General features: G+C 32.9%; 3 protein-coding genes across 12 annotated transcripts; 1 reads left to right on the top strand and 2 right to left on the bottom strand.

The window, feature by feature from the left end:
• Nucleotides 1-508: 508 nt before the first annotated feature.
• On the bottom strand, nucleotides 509-5,046 carry LOC136412072 (RNA-binding protein 1-like). Of its 2 annotated transcripts, XR_010752388.1 has the most exons (5): nucleotides 4,899-5,046; nucleotides 4,553-4,776; nucleotides 4,352-4,450; nucleotides 2,624-2,993; nucleotides 509-1,811 (listed from the first exon to the last, which is right to left on the bottom strand). XR_010752388.1 is itself a non-coding variant. In XM_066394955.1 (4 exons), the coding sequence occupies exons 2-4, from the start codon at nucleotides 4,759-4,761 to the stop codon at nucleotides 1,715-1,717; spliced, it is 405 nt and encodes a 134-aa protein (XP_066251052.1). In that variant the 5' UTR covers nucleotides 4,762-4,776; nucleotides 4,899-5,046; the 3' UTR covers nucleotides 514-1,714. The 2 variants fall into 2 exon arrangements, 1 of the variants encoding a protein (XP_066251052.1); XM_066394955.1 differs by lacking the exon at nucleotides 2,624-2,993 and having other exon boundaries at nucleotides 514-1,811.
• A 548-nt stretch (nucleotides 5,047-5,594) lies between these two features.
• On the top strand, nucleotides 5,595-27,650 carry C3G (C3G guanyl-nucleotide exchange factor). Of its 9 annotated transcripts, none has more exons than XM_066395367.1 (23): nucleotides 5,595-5,826; nucleotides 17,348-17,476; nucleotides 18,592-18,772; nucleotides 18,834-18,995; nucleotides 19,053-19,155; nucleotides 19,209-19,329; nucleotides 19,384-19,516; nucleotides 19,629-19,769; nucleotides 19,829-19,998; nucleotides 20,052-20,217; nucleotides 20,267-20,532; nucleotides 20,632-20,772; nucleotides 20,936-20,959; nucleotides 22,004-22,066; nucleotides 22,400-22,619; nucleotides 22,676-22,940; nucleotides 23,115-23,265; nucleotides 23,323-23,491; nucleotides 23,546-23,686; nucleotides 23,739-23,957; nucleotides 24,008-24,286; nucleotides 24,454-24,585; nucleotides 24,675-27,650. In XM_066395367.1, exons 1-23 carry the CDS (start codon nucleotides 5,790-5,792, stop codon nucleotides 24,802-24,804), a joined length of 3,543 nt encoding a protein of 1,180 aa, XP_066251464.1. In that variant the 5' UTR covers nucleotides 5,595-5,789; the 3' UTR covers nucleotides 24,805-27,650. The 9 variants fall into 9 exon arrangements, with proteins under 9 accessions (XP_066251464.1, XP_066251460.1, XP_066251457.1 ...); XM_066395363.1 differs by lacking the exon at nucleotides 5,595-5,826 and adding an exon at nucleotides 8,795-8,931; XM_066395360.1 differs by lacking the exon at nucleotides 5,595-5,826 and adding an exon at nucleotides 9,694-10,293 and having other exon boundaries at nucleotides 20,635-20,772.
• On the bottom strand, nucleotides 10,302-11,245 carry LOC136412292 (uncharacterized). The gene is made up of 3 exons (XM_066395322.1): nucleotides 10,881-11,245; nucleotides 10,564-10,823; nucleotides 10,302-10,509 (listed from the first exon to the last, which is right to left on the bottom strand). The coding sequence occupies exons 1-3, from the start codon at nucleotides 11,243-11,245 to the stop codon at nucleotides 10,412-10,414; spliced, it is 723 nt and encodes a 240-aa protein (XP_066251419.1). The 3' UTR covers nucleotides 10,302-10,411.
• Nucleotides 27,651-27,945: the final 295 nt, after the last annotated feature.

A 27,945-nucleotide genomic window follows, 5' to 3' on the forward strand; every position in this document is an offset into this window, starting at 1 on the left:
CTTTAGGGCATCCCTAAATTGGTAGCAAAAATTTTAAAATAGTATATACACTTGCTATGCACATTTCCAAGTGCAGATGAGCCCCAATAACCTAGAATAGATCATCTGGATCCGACCAGAGCTCCCAGGTCTCCCGTACTGATAGCGCGTTTTTCAGTGATTTAAGGGTAATTTTGTTGATCTTTTCATTGAGCAATTTCTTCTCATTTAACGAAATCTAGATAAGAGATGCTGTTTCCGATATCTCCCTATACGACGTGTTTATCTTGGGACAATGTATTAATTGTGTCAAAAATTTTATCAGAATATATGTGTATGGTTTCGCAAAACGTTTTATTTGCACTTTCGCTATATTTACTCCCGAATTAATAGCTTAGAGAGCGACAGGTAAAAAAATTAAACTTTTAATAGCCTCCAACGTTGTGACGATGTTTCTCTTGCAAACTTATGTTTAAAAGGACAGCTAAGGACTTTTATATAAAATACACCTTTGCTTGCACTCTACCTATATTCTTATACAAAAACATGTTCACATATATAGAATTAAATGGCTAAGGCTCGCATGGAATATATTAAAATAATACATTGTGATAGCTTATAAAAAAAGTCGAAATTACCAACCTATTACTTCAACTACTGTGAAAATTGAGAAAGTGCTGCAAAATCTTTACACGCACATGTGCGGTAAAATTTTACCGCTTACATTGCGGTAAAGTGCTCCTTTCATTTCGTAAAGACCTGCGGCCAATCTACTTTACCGCAGTCGCAAAAAATAGTGTATGTAATGTACCTAATGACGTAGATATTGCTATATTTAGAAAACTTATATAAAATCGGTAATTAATGCTCCTCATTTCAACAATTTTTACTTAAACTTAAAAATAAACAAAATAGTGATACACAAAGGGTTCAGAAAAGATTACAATTTACAACCTTATCAACATAGATAATAATATTAAACACTATGAAAGGGTTTCTTTATATAATTGAAATTATCAACGTCTCTCATTTGGAACACACACATAATTACTTCAGGTGTTCTTAAAAAAAAAGTCGTCGCAGTATTAACTAGCAACAGTTTCTGCTTAAAAAATAATTAGTAACAATTTCTGAAGACCCTCTAATTGAGAAAAAAAGCTCTCAATGTCGAAATTATTCATAGAGAATTTCATTCACGATCGATACTCCTTTAAAAATTAGATATTTCACTAAGTATCAATTGTTATCATAGAAACAGACGCTGGTAAATTTCATTGCGATAAAATTTCTGCCAATATCTACAAGCCAAAAATGTTGCATAGGTTTCACCAATATGTAGCATTTGGTGCATGAAATTCTCTTCCTAATATAAAATGTGCGTCGAAAAGTGTAGATAATTTTAGGCAAATATGCATTTAGGCAACCTAAGTTAGAAAAAAACACTTGTGCATTACATGTACTCAAGCTTTTTACATCTCAAATTACATTCATGCATATTGCCCTAAAATAATTAATAATTTCATTAATTATTTTTAAATTCTGTGAACTATACTGATACTCTTAAAAACTGTTTTCCGGATATAACTTGTTCATTTTTGTATAAACTACGATTCCCTGAGGGTCACTGCCACCTACGGCCATCAATGAGCATCTAATGTATGGTAAACGCAATAGGACTGTAGATCTATTCATGTGGCGTATGTCTAAATATAATTAACTGATAAACTTCATCCATTTAACGACGATCGCGAGAGTCGCTTCTGCGGTCGCGTGAGTAAGACCTACGACCACGTGACCTGGAACGAGACCTTGATCTTCTTGGCGATCTGGACCTATAAATTTGGATCTCTTAGTAAATCAAATTGATCTGAGGTTGGGGATTCCAAAGGCAGCAGACAGAGGAAACTTTGACGAGGAAGAATCGATAATTATATTCTTAACAACCTCGTTAAACAGATATCAAAATTTCCTGCGATTCTAGTGATAATATACAGTTTGCAGGGAAAGCTCTTAAAAATGTATCACTGATATAGAATTTAATCTAAAATGCAAATGACGGTCCAATGGCGTGCGGACATACTATTAGGATAAAGGAAGAATAAGAAATTGATTTTTTAAAAAGTTATCTTACTCGACTGTCCACGCACTATTGGTCCTTTCTGTACAGAAACAGATGAAGTTATAATAAAACGGTCAGTATTAGAATTACTTACTGCAATGATACATCTTTATGGGATTGAGTTTGGCACTCTGACTCAAATTATTCCATTTCGACCTACCGGTGCAGGATTTTAATAATGACTGACAATTTATATAGGGAGTGGAAGAAAAGTTTATAATAAATATTCAATATTTCTTACTTTTTCTCCGCACTTTGGAAGAATGTAGAGAAGCGTGCCAAATCCAGTTTCAATAAACCACATCACATTAACTTTCAACTTCATATTGAAAAGTATTCCAGGCCCTTTTGGCTATTAGCAATAGCATTTACTTGCAACATTTTATTTAATAGTGCATTGCAGGTACTTGAACCCTTCTTCCAGAATTGCATGACAAGATGTCTGCAATGCGTTATCAATAAAACATGCTAAAACCCTCAATAGTGTGAAAATAACATAAATGTTTTATCAAATATATAGCCCACCAGACATTTGCGTTGAATGTTGAATAGTTGGTGGAAGAAAGCAGAAATTTATAGCTGAAATTTCGTTGGTGGGTAGTCGTTGAGTTTGACTCATGCAGCGTTGCCACGTTGATAGGGGAATTGTCAGGTGTGGTAGTCGTGCAGCGTTGCCACGGCGATGGACGTGCAGCGTTGTCGCGTTGACTGACGTAATGGGGGCATTGTTGATTTTATTCGAGACAAAAATGCCTTAGAATTTGGTTTATGGACGGGTTTCACGCGATGTTTTTAAAGATGATGTGTTCATTGAATTCCTTGGGGACGGTAGGGAGGTGATGTGTAGTCTCAAGGGGGGATGAGTTGGTGGAACAGCAGCATTGCTGAAGGCACCCTGTAACGCCCACAAACCTGTTTACCCCCGTTCTTTGCTCAAAAGTATTAAGATGTGGTCACAAGTTCTAGATAGGAAATTATTAGCACTTTGCTCTTTAATAAATTATTTGAAAAAAATACTTCTTTAACCGATTTTTCAATTGCACCGTTGTCCTTTTTAGAAATCACCCCTTTCTTATACCAATTTTATTGCTTTTAAACAGGACACATAGTTTGAAAATTGAAGACGACTTATGCAGAGGTCAATCTAAAATTCAATTTCATCTTCTAACTTTTGAACTACTTTTCAGTTTTTGGTGTAAGTGACACTTAAATTTTAAAATGACGGCTAGATGCTGGGATTAAAAGTCAAAAGAAAGAAATTTCTTATAAAGGTTTTACCTTGGAAGTGATACTCTGTGGATAAGGGCTTTATATTCCTTTGAACCATTTAAAAAATCATATTATATGTATAGTAAATAATGAGTAGTACGTATACATACAAAATTTAACCACGTGACCACATCTAAATTAGCAGTTTATTCACATCAGAATAAGCACTGAATTTATATAAATCATCCACAAAAAAAATCGATATGGTAAAATTTTTCATAGTTTTTCTAAAATTTCATAAACTACAGAGATTTTGAAAAGTTTTTCTTCAATAATCAATATCACCTATCTGACTACACTTTATTGAAGACCTTTTTCATTTCTTGAATTGTTATTAGATTCAGGGTAAAGGAAAAATTATTACAGGCTAGTTTTAGGGTTGGGGGGTCTTTTCTGTTGACTGATCAGTTATATAACCAGTCAAATAACTGCTCCCAATTTGACTAAGTATTTTTGTAATTGAATATAGACAAGACCTAACATTTATCACATTAACTTTAGATTTAATTAAATAAATGCTTGGTGTACTACAGCCAAACATTTTTTTTTAAATCCACATAATACTGTATTTTTAAAGGCTAAAAAATAGCCAAAACATCTCGCGAATTTTTGTGCTGAACAGAACACGGCATATGCTTTAACAAATTTAAAAAATGTTTACTACAAAATCATTATATTGATGAATAGTTAATGACAATTATCTTCATTGCTGAAAAACTAAGCATTCAGAATCTTTTTAGTTAATGAAATAATAGCATAACTTTATGATTTATTTTGTATATAATGTGAAAAACTTTTCCATTTCAATTTATTTGTAACAAAAGACCTATATATTTTGTGAATAAACCTGCCAAGTAATACTCTCATAGTTACTCTTGTCCTTATTTTCATCGCGCAAATGAATCATGCTCAATTTCAGAACTTGGAAGACTACTGCATAAGACAATAGCATTCGTCAATATGAAAAAACTGAGAAACACTTACCTTTCTCTTGGTGAATACCTCCGCCTGCCCCCACTACCTCCACCCCTTCGTGATCTGCCACTGGACATTTCAACTCTAATTCGAACTCCACAGCAACGCCTTAAAAAATTTAATTAATCAAAATTTGGCCACTAACCTACAATTGGATAGATTGGAACTATGGGATAAGTGAGGGAAAACCAAAATGTTGTAAGTACTTACGTGCCATCTAAGCCTCTTACTGCGTCCTGAGCGTCCCGTGAATCTTCAAATTCGACAAACGCAAAGCCTGGAGGGTTTCGAGCCACCCACACATTTCTCAAAGGACCATACTTGCTAAATGAACTCTCAATCTCATGTTTGCTGGCTGATGAACCCAAATTTCCAACATAGACTTTGCAGGAAATGTCCCATTCGCGGTATGGAGACATTTCACTTAGTTTTATCTGTAAAACCGAAAATTATTACACTGCATTCCTATCATTAGTGAAACGTCGCCATTTTCATGGAGGGCGCGGGCACCGGAGTCATACTAGGAGTAAGGAAAAGGTGTCAAATTCTGATTTACCTGATTTCTAGTAAATAATAAAATTCACTACTATTAAATGAAGATTGGGGAATTGCAAACTGCACTTTATATTGATAATTTTATATTAAGAACTGGAGATTGAAATCTTAATGGGCAGTGAGCTTCTGTATCTCCTTCTTCAGATGTCGTGTTTAGTGTTGTCAATATGACAATTGACAATAAAAATGAAATTTACCCTTATGACATCACTCAGAATGCGTGTTCATCTAAATACTAAGGAATTATTCTAAATTAGAAGTTTTGAATTTGAGACGAGTACAAAGAGAAAAGCTTATAAGCTTCTTAAGAGTAATAGAATTACTCTTACATAAATAAAAACAAAAATGTATCATTGGAGCGTTATATATTTAATTTATTTGTCACTTAATGGCTGGTTAATTAATAATATCTTCATTGTTTTCACATGCTCCTTGTTATTAGGTTTTTGCCTTTCTAAATTGGTTTTTCCTACAGCATGCTATTCTGTTTTTTTATTTCTATAATAATAAAAATTATTATTATTTTATTTATAATAGCAACGATAATTTTATGATAAAAGCCACCAGAATAAAGTTTTCAATTTCACATCATTTGTATCTAGATGTCGTCCCCATAGGGTCACTAATTGCGCATGTCAATAAAGAGAAATTCAAATTTTATCGATCCCGCGATTGGTCAGGCGTCAAAACATGTGGGTTGTCAAGTGTCAGGCATTAAAGCCCTAATTACCTTTTTTCATTAAAATATTTTATAATTTAATTTTATCTCGGGGAAATGGTTTTTGAAATAAGGAAAAAATGGTTTGCAAAACCGAAAAGAAATATCTCATTTCATAAAGAATCATAATAATGCATTTCGGCGCGAGTTTCATTCGATAAACCCCTTTAAAAAATGACCTCCACAACGAAAACCAGTAAACTGACTCAAGGTAAGTTGTTTTTTGCAAATTTGGGCATTAGTTATAGGAATAAACCAAACAATGATATAACTTTGAATACTTAGTACCAAGTAGATTTCGCAAAACATCGGTTTTCCAAATCAATTCTTCTGCCACAAAAAGCAACTCCAGGAAATGTGAATGTGGGCCAAGCACCTTTTTTTTATTTATTTTGGATAGGCTTCATTGACCTCTTGGCATTTATTTTAGTTTTCGGGCTAAATAGTGAAACTCTGAAGCCAGTTATTCTAATATTAGATTGAAATTGAATCTTATGTCTAGGTTTATGAATTCTTCATGCAAACATCTAGTACCTGGTAGTAGTATGTATTGACAATTTGCTTTAGAGGCTCATTAATAAAAGCTAAAGTATGGCTAAATTTGGTGATAGAAGATTATTGTTGGTTTATTCGAGAGTTCATTGTCCTATTTCCATGGAAACTATGCTCTTGGTGTATTTCAACAAGAGTTCTATGCAGGCTTCAATTATTTGGTATCTAAAAATTAGAGATTTCCCACATAGCAAAAAATATATCTTGTAGACACAAACATCTATATCCTTGAAAGAATATAGATATTTACTTAAGGATGTTCTATGGATATTTGTACATATCCATAGGATAGATATTCTTTTGGATATGCATAATTAACTATAATTTTTATCATTATTTGCCAAGTGGCACATCTTAAGGACATATGGACTATGGATAATAATGAATCCTAATTGGAATCCCCCTTGGAAATCCTATTAGGGATTTCCAAGATATGCTGTTACCTTTACCTACATATGTATATGTGAGCCTTCTACATATAATGCTCAGTATATGCTGAACATAATTATCAAACCAGTATTTTGAGAATGGGCTTGGTACTGGATCAATAAAATATTGAATCTTTGTTTAAGAATTGGTAGTGTCTATGGACTTACGAGTATGTACCAAATTTGATTAACTTGGTCAGAATTACTCTACTTAATACTCATTCAAGTACTTAGTACAAATCTTTGTTGTCAAGTATAAGCTTGCTATGTGGATTTTATTTTGTTTTTCCAGTGAAAAAACTATGATAATATTCAGTTTAAAACATTTTTTGCAAACATGTTTCAGTAAAAAAAGCAATATTGGCTTCAAAGATGATGTGGGATGTTGAAAAGGTTGGTTGAAAAAATTGAATATGACTGGAAGCAAGATTGTTTCATGAAAACAAAGAAACTAACCAGTTTATCAGTGTTACTCCTGGTTCAACTAAGGTTTCAACATTCACATAGAAATAAAATTTCCTGGGGAATTTAAGAGTTTACAATTATCTCAGTCTATACTAGACTAGAAAGGTCCAGTTGTTTAACTCTGGTCAAGTTTAAAACTAAGTTATACAACTAGGCACTTGGTTTAGGGCTCGGTCAGGCGTTTATATTTAACCCAGTTATACAAAATTTTAAGTCAGCTTTGACATAAACTCCATCATTCACCTGTAAAAATCTTCAGTTTAACTTCAGATAAAGTTTAAACTTTAAACTCAACGTATGCAATTGGATCAAACTCAAACCATAATACGAAAATAATACTAGCAAATTTTCTTGCGAAATAAATTGATCTCCAGTTTCATGGAACAAAATTAACAAGTGAAAAGTAACGATTTTCCCATATGTGTCGAAATCATTCTTTAGATTTTAATATTTCGTCACTAGCACGTTTAGACAAAGTTATTGAATTAAGGTTTAAGCGGCCTAAACTGGGTTCTGCTGAACATGACTTTCATGTATGCGAATTCACTTCAGGAATTTGTTTTTTGGTCAGGCAGCTATTATTGTGATAACAATATATTTCTTATGGACGTTAAAATTTACGAAGGTCAAATTTATGCGAAACAAGCCACGATTCAATTCAAATTTAGGTAGTTAAAAGGGAGTTTTTGTGCTATGTCTAATCATGGCTTTGCTCAACAACAGGGCAGAGCACAACTAAGACATTATTCTCAGTAAAATATATTATATTTTTCTTCCTTCCTTATTTTATCTGGATTGTATAAACGTCAAACAAATTATTATTTGTTATTTTATTTTTGTCTTATGTATTATTTTATTTCCATTGCTGTGTAAGCCCACCTTTAACCACTCGTTTTGGATATTTAATTGCAGGGTTGGGAGGAATTAATTCAACCGATCGAATTCATTGAGTTAATTTGTGAACTATGTCAAATAATGTTTTTGAAATAATTTATGAATTAAATTATTTAATGGTTTCCACAATTCACGTGGCAACCCTGTACCTAGCTCTCATTGAATTCAACTGTGAAATACATGTATACATACATATATATATATATATATATATATATATATATATATATATATATATATATATAGTATATATACATATGTATATCTATATAATGATACGGAACATCACGTTATTTGCGAATCAATTACAGCGCTTTTTACTTTGTTAATTGCCAATGCAGCTGTTTCTTAACTTTCGCCCCTGTTATTAACAGCACTTCAAGCACCAGCGTAAAACAGGTACTCAAACGGGTACCTAAACTGAGGCTGCACACAATTACTAACACTAATTTCAAACACTTTTACTAGGTAATATTGGTATTAATTTGTTTGCTGGTAAGTATTAGGTGGATGTTGTCTACTTATTCAGTAATTATTGAAAGTGCGTGATATAGGACATCTTTACCGCAAAACAATTTTAAACATACACAACTTTCTCCCCTTCGATTAGCGAAACGCATCTTTAACTGGATCTACTTTTGCTAGTATTATTGAAGAATAGTCTCATGTTGTCCAAATTGAATTATTATTTACATGAACCATCTCTAATGCCAACCACTTTTATTAAATTACAGTCTGGAACAATAGAGTTAATATACTTATCCTATCTCATTTTGCACTTGGCCCTGATAATACCAATTACGATATGATTATTTGCAACACAGTCTGTTTAGATATAATCAGAGTGTAAGTTGTTGCTACTAGTGTCTAAGCAAAAATGTTTGCTGTTACTTTAGTATGCAAATTGAAATCTAGGAAAAAAGAGGAAGGTTTTGATCTAGGCTTGGGTCCAAACTTGAAGCTTGCAAAGATTCATGGTGAGTATACTCATATGGTTTAATACGTTGGAGAGTCTGCACGTCTAATTCCTAGGGGTAAACCGTTGGCGAAAATGTGTAGGAAAAAATGTTCGTAAAATGTGTACATATGTGAAAACCAACAGAAATTCAAGAATGTTTAGTAAATGTGTGAAAGTGTATGCATGCGTTAGATAATATTTTATTATATAAGTGATGCTTCTGGAGCCAAAACGGCTCATCTGACTGGGGGTTTATGTGCATAAATTGTTCGCATCAGTGTCCTTTATAACTTGTTGAAGTTTAGCACAACTTTTCTGGAACATCCTGTATAATTTTCCAATAATTATAGATGAAAGCGCTTACCTAAGACAGAAGGTAGCTTTTCGTGCCTGGAAGGCTGAGCTTCAATTATTATTCCAAGTCGTTTTCAGGCTTATCCAAACGGTTTTAGATGGTTTAGATAGTTAAATGATTTTTAAATACTAGATACCTTTAGTTACGAACTAATTTCGCCTGTCCCGATAACTTATAAACATACTCAAATTACAGCAGCACAGGAGTCTGGTTCAAGACACGAGTCAAAAATAATTCATCCTCGGATCTATCTTGGACAGGCAAGTTATTATTGCTGTAATCAGCAACCCACGGCTCATTTTATTTAAAACTGACAATAAAACGAAAACTGGACAAATTCCAATATTTTAAAGTGTAAAAATAAGTCTACTGACAAGTTTCCAGTTCCAGGCGTCGTATATTTCATGTTTCATTGTCTCGTAGTTCCCTTATCAAAATATCGGTTCACAGCATTGTTCATTACAGTGATTAGTGACGTTTTATACACAAATCCGTACATGATCCAGAAAAGTACTGATAAAATTCACGTGTGGGATGATTTTTGCACTAGAAGCAAATCTAATTAAATCAATTCCAGGTGTCGACATTGTTTACAATAGTAATTATCATCGGACATTATTGTGTTGTGGTAGGGAACAGAATTTGAAACAGATGTTTATGTAATTCTCTGCTTTGCGTTATGATTACCAATCCAGACCTGGCCAGAGTGTAATTTCCATCCAATTCAATCAAACAGTGAAGATTGTTTTGAGCCAAGTAACGATCAATTAAAAAAAAGGGTAGTGCAGCACCTACAAACAACACAGATATTTACTCAGAAAACATGACGGTGTTTATTTCTTATATCCAAAATTAAACGTGAAATCAAAAGTAATTTAAGTGAGTGAACCGTAGTTATGTATTATGATGGGTATTACGTGGGTGAGCCGTCTACATGGAGACGTAGATACAGGGTGTACGGGAGAGACAATCTTAAGAAACATTGGACTATGTTGTTGTCGGTGTCACGCCTAGATGAGCTTGTTGGTATGTGACAACTAAAACTAAAAGTTTAGTTACGAAATCACTTTATTAAGAATGTTTGCAAAAAATGTTGATGTGTGAGTGCACTGATGAATTTGAATTATTGATTTATAGCTGTGTTTTACCACAATTTGTGCGAATATCCTCCAGGAGGAATCTTGTGGCGGGATGTAACTTTGTTATCGTTATCATAGCCAAGTCCCAGCAATGGATTTCCCTCTAAAAACACTAAGTTTCACACAATTTCTCTTACTAAATAAATTTACAACAAACCTTTTCTCTTGATTGCTTTACTTTTATATTCGTCATTAGAGGACAAGCCTGTCCCAGTCAAGGGGTTTCTATAAGAATTGGATGGTCTCTTTTCATCACCTGGGGGATCTTCATTTCTCTGGAAAACATAACTAGCAGGCTCTGGCTTTCGGTACACTTTTCTGGATGGGGAACCATTGACTGAGTATATCGAAGTTAGCAGGGTTGTTGGGACTTCTTTAAGGGACAAGATATCACTTTGGTTCCGAATAATTTTCTCTCTATTAATAAAGCTATAGTTAGGACACTTTTTTTTTGGTACGATTAAGTCTCGTTACCTAGAGGTCATAGGGCAGCATGGTACAGAATCAGACATCTTCTTGACATACTTGTTTTCTATTTCTTCTTCCGAGTTGTCTCTAGCAACAGTTTTGGGTTCTTTAATTATTTTAACTATCTTCGACGCTTCATGTGAGGGTTCAGTTTCTGGTTTTGTGTTGCCGGCAGTTTCCTTGACAGTATCTCTTTTCTCCTCAGTTTTGATCTCAACAGACAGTAAAATAGATTTTTCTTCAAGAGGCGTTTCTGTGATAATCTCGATTTTGTTTTCAGAGGAATTGTTAATTCTTTCGGATTTTAGGAGTTTTTCTATAGCCGATATGTTCTCGGACGTTGAGATCTTTTCGTTGTTAGTGTCTCTCATGTTTTTTTTTTGTAAAAGAAAATCTAATTTAAATTTGCTTCAAGTACGTAACAATTTAAGGTAGTTTGGGTTAGGTGAAGCGTTGTTTTAGAATCGATACTACTTTTTGCTCTATTCGCATATTAAAGATTGATAATAATTATTAATCAAATAAGAGTGTCCACAGCCTTAGTTCAAGCAGCGTCAAGGCTTCAAACCTTACTCAGCTCTTCTTTTTTTACCTCACTGTGAAATGTGCTTACATCTGGTGCTTTTCTAGCTTAGGGCCTAACAGTTAACACTAAAAGAGATTTTTTTGGCCAAAAATATGAAAAATATGTAACATTTTGCTTGACAAAAAGATTAATAACAGTGACAGTTATGGTACAATTTGTACAATGAGTATTGACGCCTACTTGCGGGTTTCTATTGTATAAGATTACCTACATATACGGGAGCCAGGATGTTTCTTTTACGCAAGAGTTATACTGAACGAATATAAAGCATATAGTATACGTATACCTCATCTTTAAAATAAGAATCTGTTTCTGCTATGGATGGATTTAGGATATTTAGTAAAAATTTGGACAATGGCTGTGTGAGTGAACTATTAACAATAGATCTTATGGATATGTCATTTTTATGGGAGTTAAGAACACCACAAAAATTAGGTTTTTTACTGTGGTGGCGTGTTAATTTGCATCTTTCTACGTCCATGAATCTATTTTTGTTTTTAAAATGTGTTATAAATTTGTCTATTTAATTTTGTGTATATTCTCATCATTTAAAAGGTCTTCGTTTTTTTGCTGATAAGTAAAACTTTACATTTGCAATTACAATATTTATGTTTGCGTACTAGAAGGATTTTAATATTACTATTTTTACGCAAAGAATTCAGCGTCTGTTGTTCGATGGCGACTAAATTTTGTTGAATTTTAAAGGGTTTATTTAAAATCAGTTTTGACCTAATTCTAAACGCTTGTCGATGTTCCTTTCGTAAGTTTTGAGTTGCTTTTTCTAATACTGAAACGAACTCAAGCTTGGAAATTTAATTGGGAGTGACAGAGTAATTTAAGCCTTTCGAAAGAATAAGAATTTCAGACTTAAAGACGCTTTTGTGGAACAGCTTCAATGTTCGAAACTCTTTACCGGTTTTCTTGAATTAAATTATAAAATTAAAACATTTTTGCATACACATGTTTGTTTGCTATATTTAACAATTTAACTGTTTTGAATACAATCCCATACGTAATTGAAATTTTTTATATTAATTTTCAATTATAAATTATTTTTAATCAAATTAATACATGAATATAATTTTTAACGGCGAGTTAATTATATCTGTGGAATTGTATTCGTTCTCCGATTTTTGACATTCTTGTTCTTCCTAAAATTCTACTTATTCTTTGATTGGTGTGATTGCCTTCTCTATACAAGGGGTAACAAAGTTTCCTAGCCATGATGACGTTTTTTTTTCTGGAAAAATGTCTAATGCTTTGGTGTAAAGTGTAGTGCAACCACAAAGGAGCTTAGGCTTAGATGTATTTGTATAAAAATGCCACTTGTGTATTTATATCACGTGCCGCGACGCCGCGCCAAGTGAATGATCAGATAAGGCCCAAGAACAGGTTTGCACTCAGATTTTTATGCTTAAAAATTCTCTTTTCGTCTGTGAGATTCCTTACAACTCGTATATTGCCAATTAAGCTTTGTTTTTTTTACTTCGACTTCAGCAAAACCACTCATTATACATTTATGAAATTCTTAGCGAAACTAATCAAAAAAGTCCTAAATACGACTCTGTCTGTTGACTTAAGATTCCTCTACACTCAGCAAGATTTTATGTGTCTAAGGTTCTGTTTCTGTCTTTAGTACCACCCAGCGGTGATCGGTACCCACTGTCGCACGTACCCATCGAACAGATGTTGGTGATTAGTTCGAAACTACTTTGAAATAGGTTTTAATATTTAGTCTATGCTTTGTGGTATTTATTAGTTTGGTTTCAATTAATTATTATTCGTTGTAACCAATGCAGTCAAAAGTTTAGTGCTTAGTAGTTTATTACTATATGCGTTCGTATATTTTGGGGAAATAATTGTTACGTGGTAAGTGCATTGTTTATTAAACATTAACTAACGCAGCGATAGTTCATTTGTTTGAGATGGTGAATCAACCCAGTTGTTACTGGCATCATTGATATTACCATATTCGTGAATCATTGTGTTCAAATTTAAAACACTCAACTGTAGCGCTATGGTACCACATATGGAAGTGCCTTTAAAACAAGAATATTGTGCTTTGGTGCCCACTCGATGGCTTCAATTTTTTTCCGGTTATTTTCAATTTTTTTGAGCGATATGTCTATGAAATTTGCTTTACTGATCATTATTTAAACGAGCAACAGCCACATAATGTAAACTAACGATTAATTAAAAATTAACGTTTATCGTTGAAGGTCTAGTGTTAATTTGCTTGCTTTTCTAGTATCTAGTATTGCAACCAAAAATATATATATATATATATCTAGAAAATATTAGTAATAGTAGATAAATATATACTATATCTAGTATTTTAATTAAACTACTAAATACTTGTTTAATCCATACTCAAAATCGTGTAGTTGCCATTGTAATGATAAGCAAGCTTAGTTTCTTTCTGTATCTAACATAAGAAATTTCAATTTTAAAATACTCAAGAAAACGATTCTACAGTATGTTCTATATACGTATATACAGTGGCTCGCAGTCAAAATGATGCAGCTAATTTTTACTGATTAGTTTGTTTTAATTTTTTTAATATAATAGAACCATTTATTTCTGTTTTATTACATTATCTTATTTTTAATTAATACAAGATTAACTAGTCATATAAAGAATTATTCTAACTTGTGCGGTTCCCCTGCAAACGTAATTTAATAAAAAAATGATGATCACAATCAAAATGATGCATAAAGAAAAATATTCAAAAACATAATTTCTATTACGAACTAATATCGAGTAGCTGCACCTTTAGCTTTAATTACTTCTTTTAAACGATTAGGAATTGATTCAACTAATTTCTTTAAAAAATCTGGATCTAATTTGGCCCATTCTTCTGATAGAGTTCTCTTCAGGTCATGTTTGTTGGAAATATGATGTTTTCTAACTTCTACGTCGAGTTTATTCCAGACATTTTCAATTATGTTCAAGTCTGGTGATTGAGCAGGAGTTTTTATAACTGATGGACAATGATAAAGCAACCATTTCTTCACAATTTTTGCGGAATGCTTAGGATCATTGCCTTGATAGAATTTAAAATTACCACTTAAGTCCAATTTTTCGGCACTAGCTTCAAGATTTGTTTTCAAAATATCTAAATACATAAATGTGTCTATGTTTCCTTCGATGAAATGTAAATTCCCGACTCCAGAGGCAGCTACACATCCCCAAACCATCACGTTTCCTCCTCCGTGCTTTACGGTGTTTTTTAAATGTTGAGATAATAACTCTTCATTTGATTTTCTCCAAACATTTATTCTTCCGTCACTGCCAAACAAGTTATATTTACTTTCGTCAGTAAAAATAACAGTTTTCCAAAATTCTAAATCCTGCTTTAAATACTCTCTAGCAAACAGTAACCTCGAGTTCTTATTTTTCGGGCTGATATACGGCTTCTTCCTAGCAATTCTGCCGTGAAGACCTTTGGCACGTAAACATCTTCGTACCGTTTCAACACACACTTTCTTATTTAAGTATTTCTCCACCAAATCAGTCAATTTTGGTGTACTTAATTTGGGGTTTTCTCTTATCTTTCTATAAATCCATCGCTCATCGTGTTGATTAAAAATTTTTCGGTTGCTTTTACGAGGTTTGTTGATAATACGATTCTCCTTTTTATATCGTTCTATTATATGTTGAACTGTCGAAGAGCTCAAATTAAGAATTTCCGCAATTTTTCTTTGACTTGTGCCTTTTTGAAAGTTCAAAATTACTGCCTCTCTTATCTCTATGGATGTATGGCGACCCATTGCACTTTTAATATGTAAACTGCTGCAGAATATAAATTGAACTAAATACAACTTGCTACAAGCGAGAAACATTGGAATGTTATTAGTAAACATATTTTTTACCTATACTCGCTTAATGCATAATTTTTATTGTGACGTGCTATTAGGAAAAAATGTATTTTAAAAATCTGATTTAGTATAATATATTATTATTTCACATCCCAGGGAATAGTTTTTTATATAGCTTTTATTTGCTATTAGACTTATATTATAAAAGGTAAATTATCATAGCAAAATTGGAAAATTTAGGCATGCATCATTTTGACTGTGAGCCACTGTACATATATATGATGCTCATCAATTCCATCTTCATCTGAAGACATATCTTCGTGATTAGGAATTTTATAATCTAGATTCTACAGAAACATCTAAAACATATTTAATTTTGTAGTTTTCAACACGATCTCTCAGTGAATATTCAGACTTAAAAAGATTTTTTAGGAATTCAAGCTAACAAAGAAGACACATAAAATTCCAGGAAATTTCACCAAAACTGGTAATTACCCGTAAACATATTAGCTAATATTTAAGTTTCTCATTATCGTGTATTAGTAAGAGTTAAATATTTGATAAAATACCAAAAAATGTAATGTTACAATCTAAAAAATAGCTTTCGCTATTTATATTAAAGGAGTGGAACTCCACTGATTTATGTACAGTTCCGATCACTGTAGGTTCTTGTAAACAATTTTTAATTCGGCAAATTATGTCCCAAAAATCAGGGGAGTACAGGGGACTTTTTGTTACGGAGAAAATGATGGATAATATTCAAGAATTTATTGTGAGCTTAGAAACGTTTGCACTACTACTTTAAATATGACGAAAATCTCCTATAAAAATCTCTTTTGTGTGTTATTTAAAACTCGGGGGCATCCAAGGGACATGCTATGTCACTGACTATACATATATTGCTTCAGATCCCGAAAATTTCATTATAAAAGTTCTTTCTTATTCATCTATTAGTTGTTGCTTTCCTTCTTAATGACGTTCTCTTTTTCCATTTTAAATTCTTATATTGTAGTTTTACTTCTTGTGTTTTTATCGCTTTTTCGCGTTGTCGTTTCTTGTTATATTTTCTCTTTCTGTAATTATATTCATGCCTTAGACAGATAAGAATTGGGTGTCCTTTTATTAATATTTTATTTTCATTTTATTTCTGGTTTTCATATCCCTCTTACATTGTCTTTTTTTAAATTATTCTTTCTTTCTCTGTTTATATTAATATAATTTCTTTGATGTTGTAACCTGAAAATAACAACTTAAGTTAGCTGAGATCACCGTATACAATATTTTTTAGTTAATGTATAGAGCATATTATATCATCGATAGGATACAAAAAAATATATATGCGGGTTCTATAAAAAACACGACTTTATTTGTTAAGTGTATATTATCTGCTCAAGTACTAATAATATTGATAAGGATTTACCAAAATTAGTCGCAGAAATTACAGGAAGTTCTCAATCTATTACTAATAGAATCGGAAATTCCACATTAAAGTATATCCTCTAAATTGATATTTCAATAGAATTTGTAGTGTTTTCATATAAAAATCAGCAGTGCCAGTAATACTTTCGAGTTACATTAAAATGACTCATTCCAGATCATTTCCTTATTTGCTTTTTAGAATACAGCTGTAATTAAAAAAATATTCGATTTTTGATGAGTTTTATTAGCAATTGTAAACAATTTTTAATTCATTCAAAATGTTGATATTAATTAATATTTTCCTTAACCACTGCATATGTACCGATCTTAAGGTTAAATCATATACGACGCAATTAGTCCTGGTTTAACAGTGGAGTTCATTGCCTAAAATAGTCGCTACCTTGTTCAATTAATGAGCGAATAATTATCTTAACACATTTAAACAATATTCAGTCTTATTTAGGAATGCACAATTAAATGACGTACTTGATGATGGGTAGTGAAACATTGGTTGGGCATGCAAATTATTAAATCAACCGAATACATTACAATCACTATTTCCTGTGTCTTGAACTCTGTATGGTTAGCAACCCGAATATTTGGTGGTATATATGTCAGTGTTATTTTTAAATCTTTTGTTTTGGTTATAGAGCCTGAGGCGTCTTCGCAAACCTCAAACTCTTCGCCCTTGGCAGGTTCCGGCCCTGGAGGTCATAAAGCATCATTCAGAAGTACCAAACTTGCGAGGAGGGCTAGATCTTTTAAAGACGATTTCTTAGGTAAGTTTCATACTATTTTTAGAAGTTTCTTAAAATGAATTCCCATATCGTATTTGTTTGATCTAACGAGGATTTGAAAATCCGTCCTTATATCTAGTTTTAATCCAAATATTACGTTATCAAATTGTTCATGTGCGAAAAACGTAAGTCATTAAATAATCCGTTCAAAGTCAAGGCTATCCCGTTAATACGTTAAGCAAGGAAAGGCCTTTGGTTTTATCAAATTTTCTTCCAGGATTTTATTACAATAATAATTTTGCAGGCACAATACCTTGTCGAGTCAATTCTTAGCTCGGAGATTAAGTTTCGCAATTTTGGTTAATTGCATGAACCGTTTTTTAATTTGTTTTACTGTTGGGTTCCAACTAAAGTTTTTCAATGATTACAAAATAATCTGCATTGTAATTGCGATTTTTAACGGTGAATAGATACCATCTGCAACCGCCTTGATGCTGTAATTTTTGCATTTCAGCTTATTTTTGTAAGTTGAAATCCACTTTAATGTCTCGTTTAATACTAATCAGCAACAGACATAAATTTAAACAATGGTTGAGCATCTATAATTCTGTAGATTTAGTCTGTTTATGCTTGTGATTTTACAAATTTGTGCAGGATCTTTTCGGTTCAGATTTGCAGTGGTTCCTGGTCTAAGTCATATTTTTATGATTCACAGGCTGTAAATGATGTACGCGGTTAAGTATTTTTTATAATATGCAATAACATATTTTCTGTTATCAATGGAAATTTTTTGAAACTACGTATCTTAATGCCGTCGTATCAAAAAAATTTAATCTACCTTGACGAAGTATATTTTATTTGTCAAATTTACCTAATTAATAAACCACAGCTTCTAGAGCTAAATATCAATTGCGATGGGATTATTTTCATACAACCTGTGTTGCTGCTAAGTTATCTATAAGTTCTTGGTGCTTTGTGGCTTGTTCAAAATGTAGGTTTTTTGTTTTTCTCTTTTTCTAGTTGGGGTCGTTTCTGCTTTTATTCGTACTCCGATAACGTTTATCTTATTCTCCTGACATTAAACCAATAATTAATTTTCAGAATAATCAAATGAACAACACTTATACACCGAGACATACATTTAACAATTATTCTAGGCAAGATTTCGCAAATGAGAAGTCCAGGATCATCAGGAACACCGTCTTCGAGAGCCCAAAGCCCTAAATGTCTCATCAAAGGATCTCCTGCCGTTGCGGAGAAGTATTCGAAAGGAAAGGAGCCAATTCAGGAACTGGAAGGCTGGAAAAAGCAAATAGAAGTCGCTCTAAAACATTTAAGGTACTTCTAAAACCCTCTCCGCTATTTCAGCTTTATAGTAATTGAATGTTTTGGGATGTAGAGATGTAGTTTCCAAAAACATACTGGAAATGTTGCCAGGAAACGGTAACATAATACTGGAAACAATATGGTCAATAAACTTGTTAATAAAGTCATCAGTGAACAACGATAACAGTAGTAGTATATCCTCGGCAACGAATCGGGTTTACCAAACGCTGGCAAGGTGCGATTTTTTTTACAATCCTTTTGTATTCTTGACAATTTCTTAAAATAATTGCAGACTGATTAAATTGTGTGATGACGCTCTTTTGGATAATCAGAGCCCGGAATTGAGCAAAGAGAATGTCAACGAAATAGTTGCACAAGTTGAAGAAGCAGTAAAGGTTAATTTTTGTTTGAATTAATCTAGTTTGTTATTACTTCAGAAAATTTCCAGGAATTAATTGAACTGGCACAGGAAAAAATCAAACAGCAACGGCTAACGGTCTATAAAACTACCCCTAGATCCTCACTTAGTAATAATTTGGATAACCAGTCACAACGAAATTCTCTACCAGGTATAGTAAGATTTAGTATATTTTAATAATGTATTTAATATGTTATTTTTGTAGACATTCCATTGACACAAAGGGAACGAGAGATTTTAGCGCAAACGTCCGATTTGTCTATAAGAAGCAGTCATAGTACAGAAAGTATATTAAGAGATTCGGATAGTCCACCACCAAAGCCACCTTTGCCAGTTAAGTGAGTATTACTTGTTCTCTTTTTAATAGTTTTTCCTTGCCTGTTTTCTACATTTACTCATGTATGATGAATTATTTATAATAACAAATATTACCGTTAATATCTGTTTCAGCCTGCGAAATAGAAACAATTCCAACAGCTGTATAACTCCTCCACCTCTACCACCAAAGAAAAAGAACCAAAGGTTACATCATTTAATTGATAATGATTGCCATAGTATAGATAGTTCGCCTATATGCAGTAGTTTAGAGCGGTATGTCTTATTTAACTGATTTGAAATTGTTTTTCCGAAATTTACAATAACAAATTTAGAGTTTCGCTGAGGTCCAAATCACCTGAAGATTCAGTCTCGTTGCTTTCCGAAGAGACTGGCAGTATAGATTCCATGCTAAACCACTCGTCAAAGGAAGAAGACGAAATTAAAGCTCTGATGGAGTGTGATCAAGATATTTTTTTGGAGAATCATACTTCTGACATATATGGTATTTCACCAAATTCGCAGTGGTTTACAGCTTATTAAACCAAAAATATTCAGGTTCAAACTCTTGGGAAGATTCCTCAAGTTCTGGCATATCAAACCATCATCTGGATCTTCAAACTTCAGTAAACGATTACCATCGCCTTTCTACCACAGATTCTGGAATTATGTCTATTAGATCATCCAGTTATTCGAAACGAAGTTCTCAACAAAGTTCTGTTAGGTGAAATGTCTGTGCTTGCAGCTTCATTTAATGTAATATTTTGGTTTAGTGCCCAATTTTGCGCATCACGTCCATCCAATGAAAACGCCTTGGACAATTCAGCAATATTCAAGACTTTTTCCCAAAAATCGTCCAGTTCGAGCTCGACGCTGGTAGTGTCTAATAGTTCGCATTCCATAGTATCCAGACATGGTTTCGACGTGATTGGAGGTGATGAGGCCCCTCCGGCACTTCCTCGAAAAATTAGAAGGAAGTCCGAGCAAAGGCAGCCGAGTCCTTACGATAACGTGCCAGACGTATCGGAGCATTCATTAGGTAAACGAGAAATTCTCTAAGATTATCAGATTGTCTACAATAACTATGGAAAATCGAGTGCAAATTATTTGTCTGGTGTTTTAAGGGTTATTTTCACAGGAGACAATGTGCAAGCTGAAGTCTTGGTAAGCTGTCATCAGCACCAAATGCGGGCCCATTCCAGCGTCATTTCAAACCATTTATCTAACGATGATGTTGACGGGGTAAAACCTCCTCCTTTACCTCCTAAGAAGAAACATAGTAAGTTATATATTCCGTCTTACTTTGGTTTTCATTTTCTGGCCTTCTATGTTATTAAAATATTCTTAAAAATATCTCAAAGTTTCTCATTTTGGACATAAATACTGCGTTATTTGACTAATAAGTTTTATTAATAAGTTTTCTGTAATTTTGTCCCGTATAGTGTTCCAGTCGGTGGCTTACAGTGGTGAGTGGCATAAGTCAGCAAAAAGCCAATGTTTTCTCCTTTTTCTAACATGATTTTTGCAACTTTTGGATGTCGTTTTTTCTAGTCGGTGTTGTTTTATTTTCAGTCTTAGTGTTCTTAACTACATGCTGCACAAAGTAATTCTCTTGGACATGAGTTGCTTTGATGTCATACTAACACAAAATCTGTGACATGACTGACTAATAATATATTTATTTGTATACTAGTTCGCTTTTGATTTAAGTGTGAAGAGCTGTTAGTTTAATAGAATGTAATAGATTGTGGGCATAAAATTAATTTACTCACAAATCGTGAGTATTTTAAAATGAGGTCAAAGTCTTAAGGAAAATAGTAATTTCAAGTCAAAAAACTTGTATCAAATATTTATGTCGTAAGTAGAGAAGGCTTCCGCTGAATTAAGCGGGTTTTGAAGCACGTTAATTAAGCTATTTACTATTTACCGTAAAAAATCTAATATCGACAATAAATAATAAAATGAATTTATCCGAAACGTATTTCTGATATTAGGTTATCATCGTTTATCTGGTGCTTGAATTTTTGATTGAATTGTTTAATTCTTATTAATAGATTTAAATTATCCATTATACACTATTATTTTTACATTAAATTTATTTTTGCTACCTCTGATTTTCGTAATTAATTCATTAACCTTAATGCATTTAGTTAGTTCAAAGGTTTACAGGAATAAATCATGAACATGTATTTTACATCAAGATTTAAATTTATCAATCCTATGTTTATTAATCCTATGTTATAGCTCGCGTTAGGAAAAATTATTAAAGATTGCAAAGTTACAACTTATTTTTCAACCCTCAATTGTGTACCGGTCGAGCTGTACTGCTGTTTATCAATTTATATTGGGGATACAATGGACTTAAGACCATAGTATATTTTAAATGGAGTAGTTTTACACTATTATTGTGTTTTGTGCAAATGTACTAATACACGCTTTTTTTAGTTTGACAGTCCAGAATTTAAACTCTTTTAAAACCGTTTTGTCAGTTTTTTCTTTTGAATTTATAGGTTGGGCCATATACGAGCTTGTGGACTTTAAACGGATTTCTTTGATATTTTTAAAGGTTGTAGGTAAATATGATGTATATAACATGTCACAGATTATGTGCTAGGCCTTCCATCTTACGTAGTACTTTAAATATTTAAAGATCATATTATATTGTGGTGTTTTGTAACGTAGATGTTCCATTTAGTGATTTTTAGCGTATAAAAGAATTGTCTCAAATTTTCTTTAAAAGTTCTTTATTTCAATTTGTGACTATTCTTTAAAAACTCTTTAACAACCAATTTTGCATGTTGTGTTTATTATGTTTTGTCCTCATATCTTCAGTATGCTACTGTCATTCACTCAGACTTTACCAGTGATTAATATCTTCGCATTTGTAATTACCGCAATTTTTCTAGTAATGGCCTATATGGAGATGTTTGGCAACTGCTCGCATACCAACGACTCAGAATTTATGCGCCATTCAGTCCACATGGTTCAATCACAGTGGGGTACCCCCTCAATGGCTACTCTGTCGACTACTCAATCATGTTCATTTAGTCATTCTTCAGTTCATCAATCGACAAAGAATAATCAAGCACAATCACTTTGTTTACCTTCACATTCCAGCCTTGATAGGTATTACCACAAATCTAGTTTTAAAGTGCGAAATTGTATGTGATTTAAATTTGCAGAGGTTCTTCTCCCTTACATTCCCCAAATACTACCCTTTCGTCATCGTCTAGTAACAGTTCAGTTATTCCCCCTGCACTACCTCCTAAACAAAAAACGCGTAAATCATCCTCGAAATCTCCTCCTCCCACTCCCACATCCACTAATTTCCTTCAAGAGCCAAAGAGTGCGAATACTACACCATCGCCAAATCAGTTGCATAGTTTACCAGATTTGTTAGAACACACCACTGCCAAGAATGTTGAAGAGAAGCCGGAAGTTTCTGAGGTAAGTTGAAGATCTACGAAGTATTCGGGTTGTGTAAAATTAATTGACAAAGAAGCACAATAGTGAAGATTAAAACTGCAATCAAAATTATTTTAAAGCCTTAAGAATGAGGCCGTTAATTGTATTGAAAATGTTGTTATTTTAGTTACGGAAGGATATTTTGGTTTATTCCAGGTTAACATCAACGAAGTAGACTTAATGGACAAACCAAGTGTGGATGACGAATATTTAATATTAAAAAAACTGGAAGAAGAAGGCCCAGAGATTCGGGGAGGTGCTATAGATGCTTTAATCATACAGGCAACGAAAGGAAACAAGAACGGAGGTAAGTTATTTTGATAAGAATGAGGTATCCAAGCATTGCCATGATTTTTTTTTGCAGCATTCGCTTACCAAGAAGCGTTTCTAACCACTTACCGTACGTTTATTACTCCTTCTGAATTAATATGCAAGCTCATCAGGCGATTCCATCACTTTTATTACCAACACGACAAAAAACCTCGTTACAGAGAAGCTTTCGCCCTTATTGTCAGGGTAGTCGGTGATTTGACGTGAGTCTCTGCTTAAGTAAGATTCGTTTTGGAAATTTATCGAGTGTTTTGCAGGACTTTGGATTTAAACAAAGAACTAACTATTGATTTGATGAACTTTGTGCAGCATTTGATTTCATGCGGAGAGTTGACGTTAGCCAAGGTGTTGAGGGTAAATTTGCTAGATAGGTACCATGCGATGCAGAAGATCATGAGGTGAAGTTCGATCGAAAATAAATGGGGATTGTCTTTATGGTTTTTCCTGTAGGTACACCCACATTACTAGCAGTTTAACATTAAGTGCCAAAAACACTTCTTTATTGGACTTTAAATCAGAACAAATAGCTGAGCAAATGACTCTGCTAGATGCAGAATTATTCATGAAAATTGAAATTCCCGAAGTTTTAATTTGGGCTCAAGAACAGAATGAGGAGAGGAGTCCGAATTTGACTAGATTTACCGAGCATTTCAATAAAATGTCTTATTGGTAAGTCAATAAATTTGCGTAAATTTTCTTACCAGTAGTTGATGTTTTAGGGCTAGGACGCGCATTCTTACTGCGGATACGAAAGAAAACCGTGAAAAATACTTTACAAAGTTCATTAAAATTATGAAACATCTTAGGAAAATCAACAATTTCAATTCTTACTTAGCTCTATTGAGCGCTTTAGATTCTGCGCCAGTCCGCAGGTTAGAATGGCAAAAACAAGTGCAAGAAGGGCTTAAGGAGTATTGTGCTCTGATCGACAGCAGTTCGAGTTTTAGGGCGTATAGGACAGCATTGGCTGAAACGCAGCCTCCTTGTATACCATACATGTAAGTCTCAAATTGTGAGTGTAAGGTCCAAATGTTTAATGTGTTGTTAACATAAAACTATATATTTCCTAATTGGTTCGACGTATAAATAGTCTTTATTTGATGATATTAAAAACTTCTGTTTAGTGTTTCTGTGCTATCATTTCATCTCCTGTTCTTTGTTACAGAGGTTTAGTACTTCAAGATCTGACATTTGTCCATATAGGAAATACCAATTTATTACCAAATGGCATGATTAACTTCTCAAAACGATGGCAACAGTTCAACATCGTCGAGAATATGAAGAAGTTCAAAAATGAGTAAGTGAAATTAATAAATTTATACGTTCGAAAATTCGTCCATTGTAGACTTCGGATATAAATTTTCTTACTAATTAATGTCTTTCCAGGACGTATTCCTTCAAAAAAAGCGAAAAAATAATTCAATTTTTTCAAAACTTCGACGATTGCATCGGAGAAGACGCCATGTGGAAGTTGTCCGAGAAAATCAAGCCTAGGGGAGGTAAAAAAACCTACTGAACGTCCAACTGATTTAAATATTTTCATTGGTTTCAAAACATTTGGATGAGGATCCACCTTATACTGATTTTAATGGAGTGGTGCAAACTTGAAAATTCACTACTTAATTTCAATTCAAAGTACCTTGACCTGCTCTTTCGGCCTGTGAAAAAGACGTCGGCAGAGGTGACACGATCAAGTAGTGCCAACAGTGAGTGTTTCTTATCTGGGCAACTCATTAGCTCCCGAAGCAATACACTAATCGATTTTGTGCAATTATTACTGTAGGTATCCTTTAAAGAGTAGATAAACCAGCACCTCATTAACACACATATTTGTAGGCTCTAGTTAAATTTGGTGAGTTTAGATTTATTTGGTGATAAAAGTTTTAATAAGGCTGCTCAGTGAATGTCTGTGAAAGAAGAATGGGCTGTTGGTAGTGTAAAGTTGGCGAAAGAGCTAAGATAAATAACTTTTTTGCTTGTGCGAAAAGGTGTGTATTATTTGCAGACTTTGCTGTCACATTTGCGTATTTAGTTGCATTTTTGTGAACACATTACAAATATTTGAGAAATTTCTTCCTAAAAGAAAAATACCTTCTTGATGTTTGTAGTTAGCTAGCTTTTACTTTGTGGTAACAAGACTGATATCCTTGGTGTTTAGCATAGGAAATGTATATACACCTGAATAGAAGGGTCTTTTATCTATCCATCGCCATAAGCAAATAAAGCTCATTATGGCAGAGCCCATTAGTAGTGAATCTAACAAAATACCTGACGCATCTGCTTGATTAGTAATCATTTTAACTGGATATAAAACAGTAATGTTCGCTTCGCAAGAGACAATAATGTAAAATAAAGCTTAAAGTTGTCTGACATTTTTTCTGGTCAGGAACCATCTGACATCCATAAACCCAAAAAAACACTTTTTAAGGGTTGTGTAAACTAAGCTTCACTATTCAAAATTCAGACTTTTTCTTTAATGTATTAATCCCACGAAAAGGTTGATTTATCAAATAAATCCCAGAATTGTGTTGCGGAATCAACATTTTCATGTTTTTAAGCAGTGAGCAGGTGCGTCTAAAAGTTTCACAATATACCTGCTAAAAATTGAGTACATTTTTTAAAATCCATAAACGTATTAGATTCATGAAAATTCCATAAAAACCCGTTAAAATAACCATTTTGTCTTCACTAAAAAGATTAGCCTAAAAGTTACAATTGTCTTTCAGATAGTTTTAGCTAGACTAAAATAAAATTGAACATGTTTTGACATCTTTATGGATAACATCCCAATGTTCTCAAATCGAAGACATTCTTTTTGCAGCCTTCAGGTGTCAAAACAAGCGAGCCCCAGTATTATAGCCAAAAATTGAGATTAATAGATAGTAATCACTTTACTTTAAATCCCAATGTAACGAATACTTGTATTTGCAGATAAAAGTGACTTATTTACATGTAAATTAACATCCACTCGTATATGAACAATTTTTAATTGAGGGCTGTAAATATTCCCCCTGTATGAATTATGGTTAGGTAAGAAGGGAGATGTCTAAGAATTAACAATTTGGTTAAATCCAGCACAATTTTAACGACTAATAACCAATTTAATGGGAGAGTAGGTTTGACTGAATCGAATACAGAGAAGTAAAATTTCGGCTCGTTTTCATTGATATATTTTTGAATGCTTTTAATTGAAACTAAACTTATATAGACTAAAACATAACCTTCATTGTCACCCTATAGGATATCCAAGAAGCACTATGTGTGTCTTATACATATAAAATATCCATGTAAACAAATGTATGCCATCTGTACATGAGCCGTTCAAAACGTGAGTATTGAATAGGACCGTAATCAGTCCACTATTGCACTGAAGGTTTTTTAAACAAGTTTTTGAAGGTAATGGGCACTAGAATTTAACCATGGCCGTCCTGAATATTAAACAGTTAAAAAGTTCAACTTATATTTGATTATGCGCGCGCAATAAGCACTCTACCGACTCTGTGAAACACTGTTGCACTTGTGAGATTTCGGTCGGTTAAAGGACACAACTGAATAATCATCGGTAATGAAGCTAGCGGTGACGCCTTTGGTTTATTTACATGGATATTTTATATTCGTAAGATATACTATAGGTAACATTAGCCATTATAGAGGCCTAATTACAGTGTAAGCTCTAAAATTAGCGTAAAATACCAAAATCAGCCGACCTAGCGGTAAAATACGCAGTACACTAATCTTATGATGTTAGTGCTAATTCATCTTAGATTTTTTAAACCGTTTTTCATTAAATTACAGTGCAGTGCTTGTTTTGTTTAAGGGCAAGGACAATTTGAGGATTGAGTAAATTCCTATAAGGTGGTAAGAACCTTATTTTTTTCTTTGTTTTCCTACAGTGCCATAACATTAAATTGCTTGTATGTATATTGTGTTCAAATTGAAAGGGAAATACCAGTATATTGAGATAGAATTTTCTGTCTGCAAGTTTTACCGTAGTTTTAAGTTCCCTTTGTATATTTGCTTAATGTGATTTGCAAATGAAAGAGATTGTATTTTAAGTCTATTTTGTGTAATTGTTCAATTATTGTTTTTTTAAGATTCAGTGTCAGAACAACATCGAAATTATAATGTGGTTTCAGTGAATTTTCGTTAAAATTATAGGAAAGCCCGATTTCTTATGTATATAATATCAGTATTTATATTAAATTATTTATTTAATTTTAACTTTAGTATAAAGGTTTTATGATGACTAATTATGATTTGTTATACAAATTTGTACTGTCTTTGTTGTTACGTTCAAATATAATATATTGCTTTATTAATTTTACGTTGTAGTGTGATAAAATAAATCGAGATATTAATGATTATTGTGTTTTATTAACTTAAAAAACTATCTGATATTAGTGGCTCTATTAGATAGCTAAGTGTCTCGTTAGATGCATTAGATTACACATTTCAATATAAATACAGGAAACTTGGAGAACAAAATTATTTTTAAAAATCAGTAAGATAGTTTATCTCTAAGTTCAACAAAACTATCTCCAGAATAAAATCTTAGACTAAATAAATAATTTTCAATGTGTTCTGTAAAAGTGTCTCTTGGTTCGTGTAAATTGCAGCAAGAAAATTTACAAAGTAATATATATAAAAAGCAGAGAAA

Source organism: Euwallacea similis, chromosome 11, assembly GCF_039881205.1.
Source record: "Euwallacea similis isolate ESF13 chromosome 11, ESF131.1, whole genome shotgun sequence".
Classification (NCBI taxonomy): Eukaryota; Metazoa; Arthropoda; class Insecta; order Coleoptera; family Curculionidae; genus Euwallacea; species Euwallacea similis.

Bases quoted from the DNA above. Each gene is read 5' to 3' on its own strand.
- C3G (XM_066395359.1), top strand. From the start codon at position 10,164: ATGTATTATGATGGGTATTACGTGGGTGAGCCGTCTACATGGAGACGT. The intron at 18,996-19,052 runs GTGCGATTTTTT...AAATAATTGCAG, and splicing joins GTTTACCAAACGCTGGCAAG to ACTGATTAAATTGTGTGATG. The intron at 19,156-19,208 runs GTTAATTTTTGT...GAAAATTTCCAG, and splicing joins AAGTTGAAGAAGCAGTAAAG to GAATTAATTGAACTGGCACA.
- LOC136412072 (XM_066394955.1), bottom strand. From the start codon at position 4,761: ATGTCTCCATACCGCGAATGGGACATTTCCTGCAAAGTCTATGTTGGA. The intron at 4,451-4,552 runs GTAAGTACTTAC...AAATTTTTTAAG, and splicing joins GTAAGAGGCTTAGATGGCAC to GCGTTGCTGTGGAGTTCGAA. The intron at 1,812-4,351 runs GTAAGTGTTTCT...CCAAATTTATAG, and splicing joins AGGTATTCACCAAGAGAAAG to GTCCAGATCGCCAAGAAGAT.
- LOC136412292 (XM_066395322.1), bottom strand. From the start codon at position 11,245: ATGAGAGACACTAACAACGAAAAGATCTCAACGTCCGAGAACATATCG. The intron at 10,824-10,880 runs GTAACGAGACTT...CTTTATTAATAG, and splicing joins TGCTGCCCTATGACCTCTAG to AGAGAAAATTATTCGGAACC. The intron at 10,510-10,563 runs GTTTGTTGTAAA...TAGTGTTTTTAG, and splicing joins TAAAGCAATCAAGAGAAAAG to AGGGAAATCCATTGCTGGGA.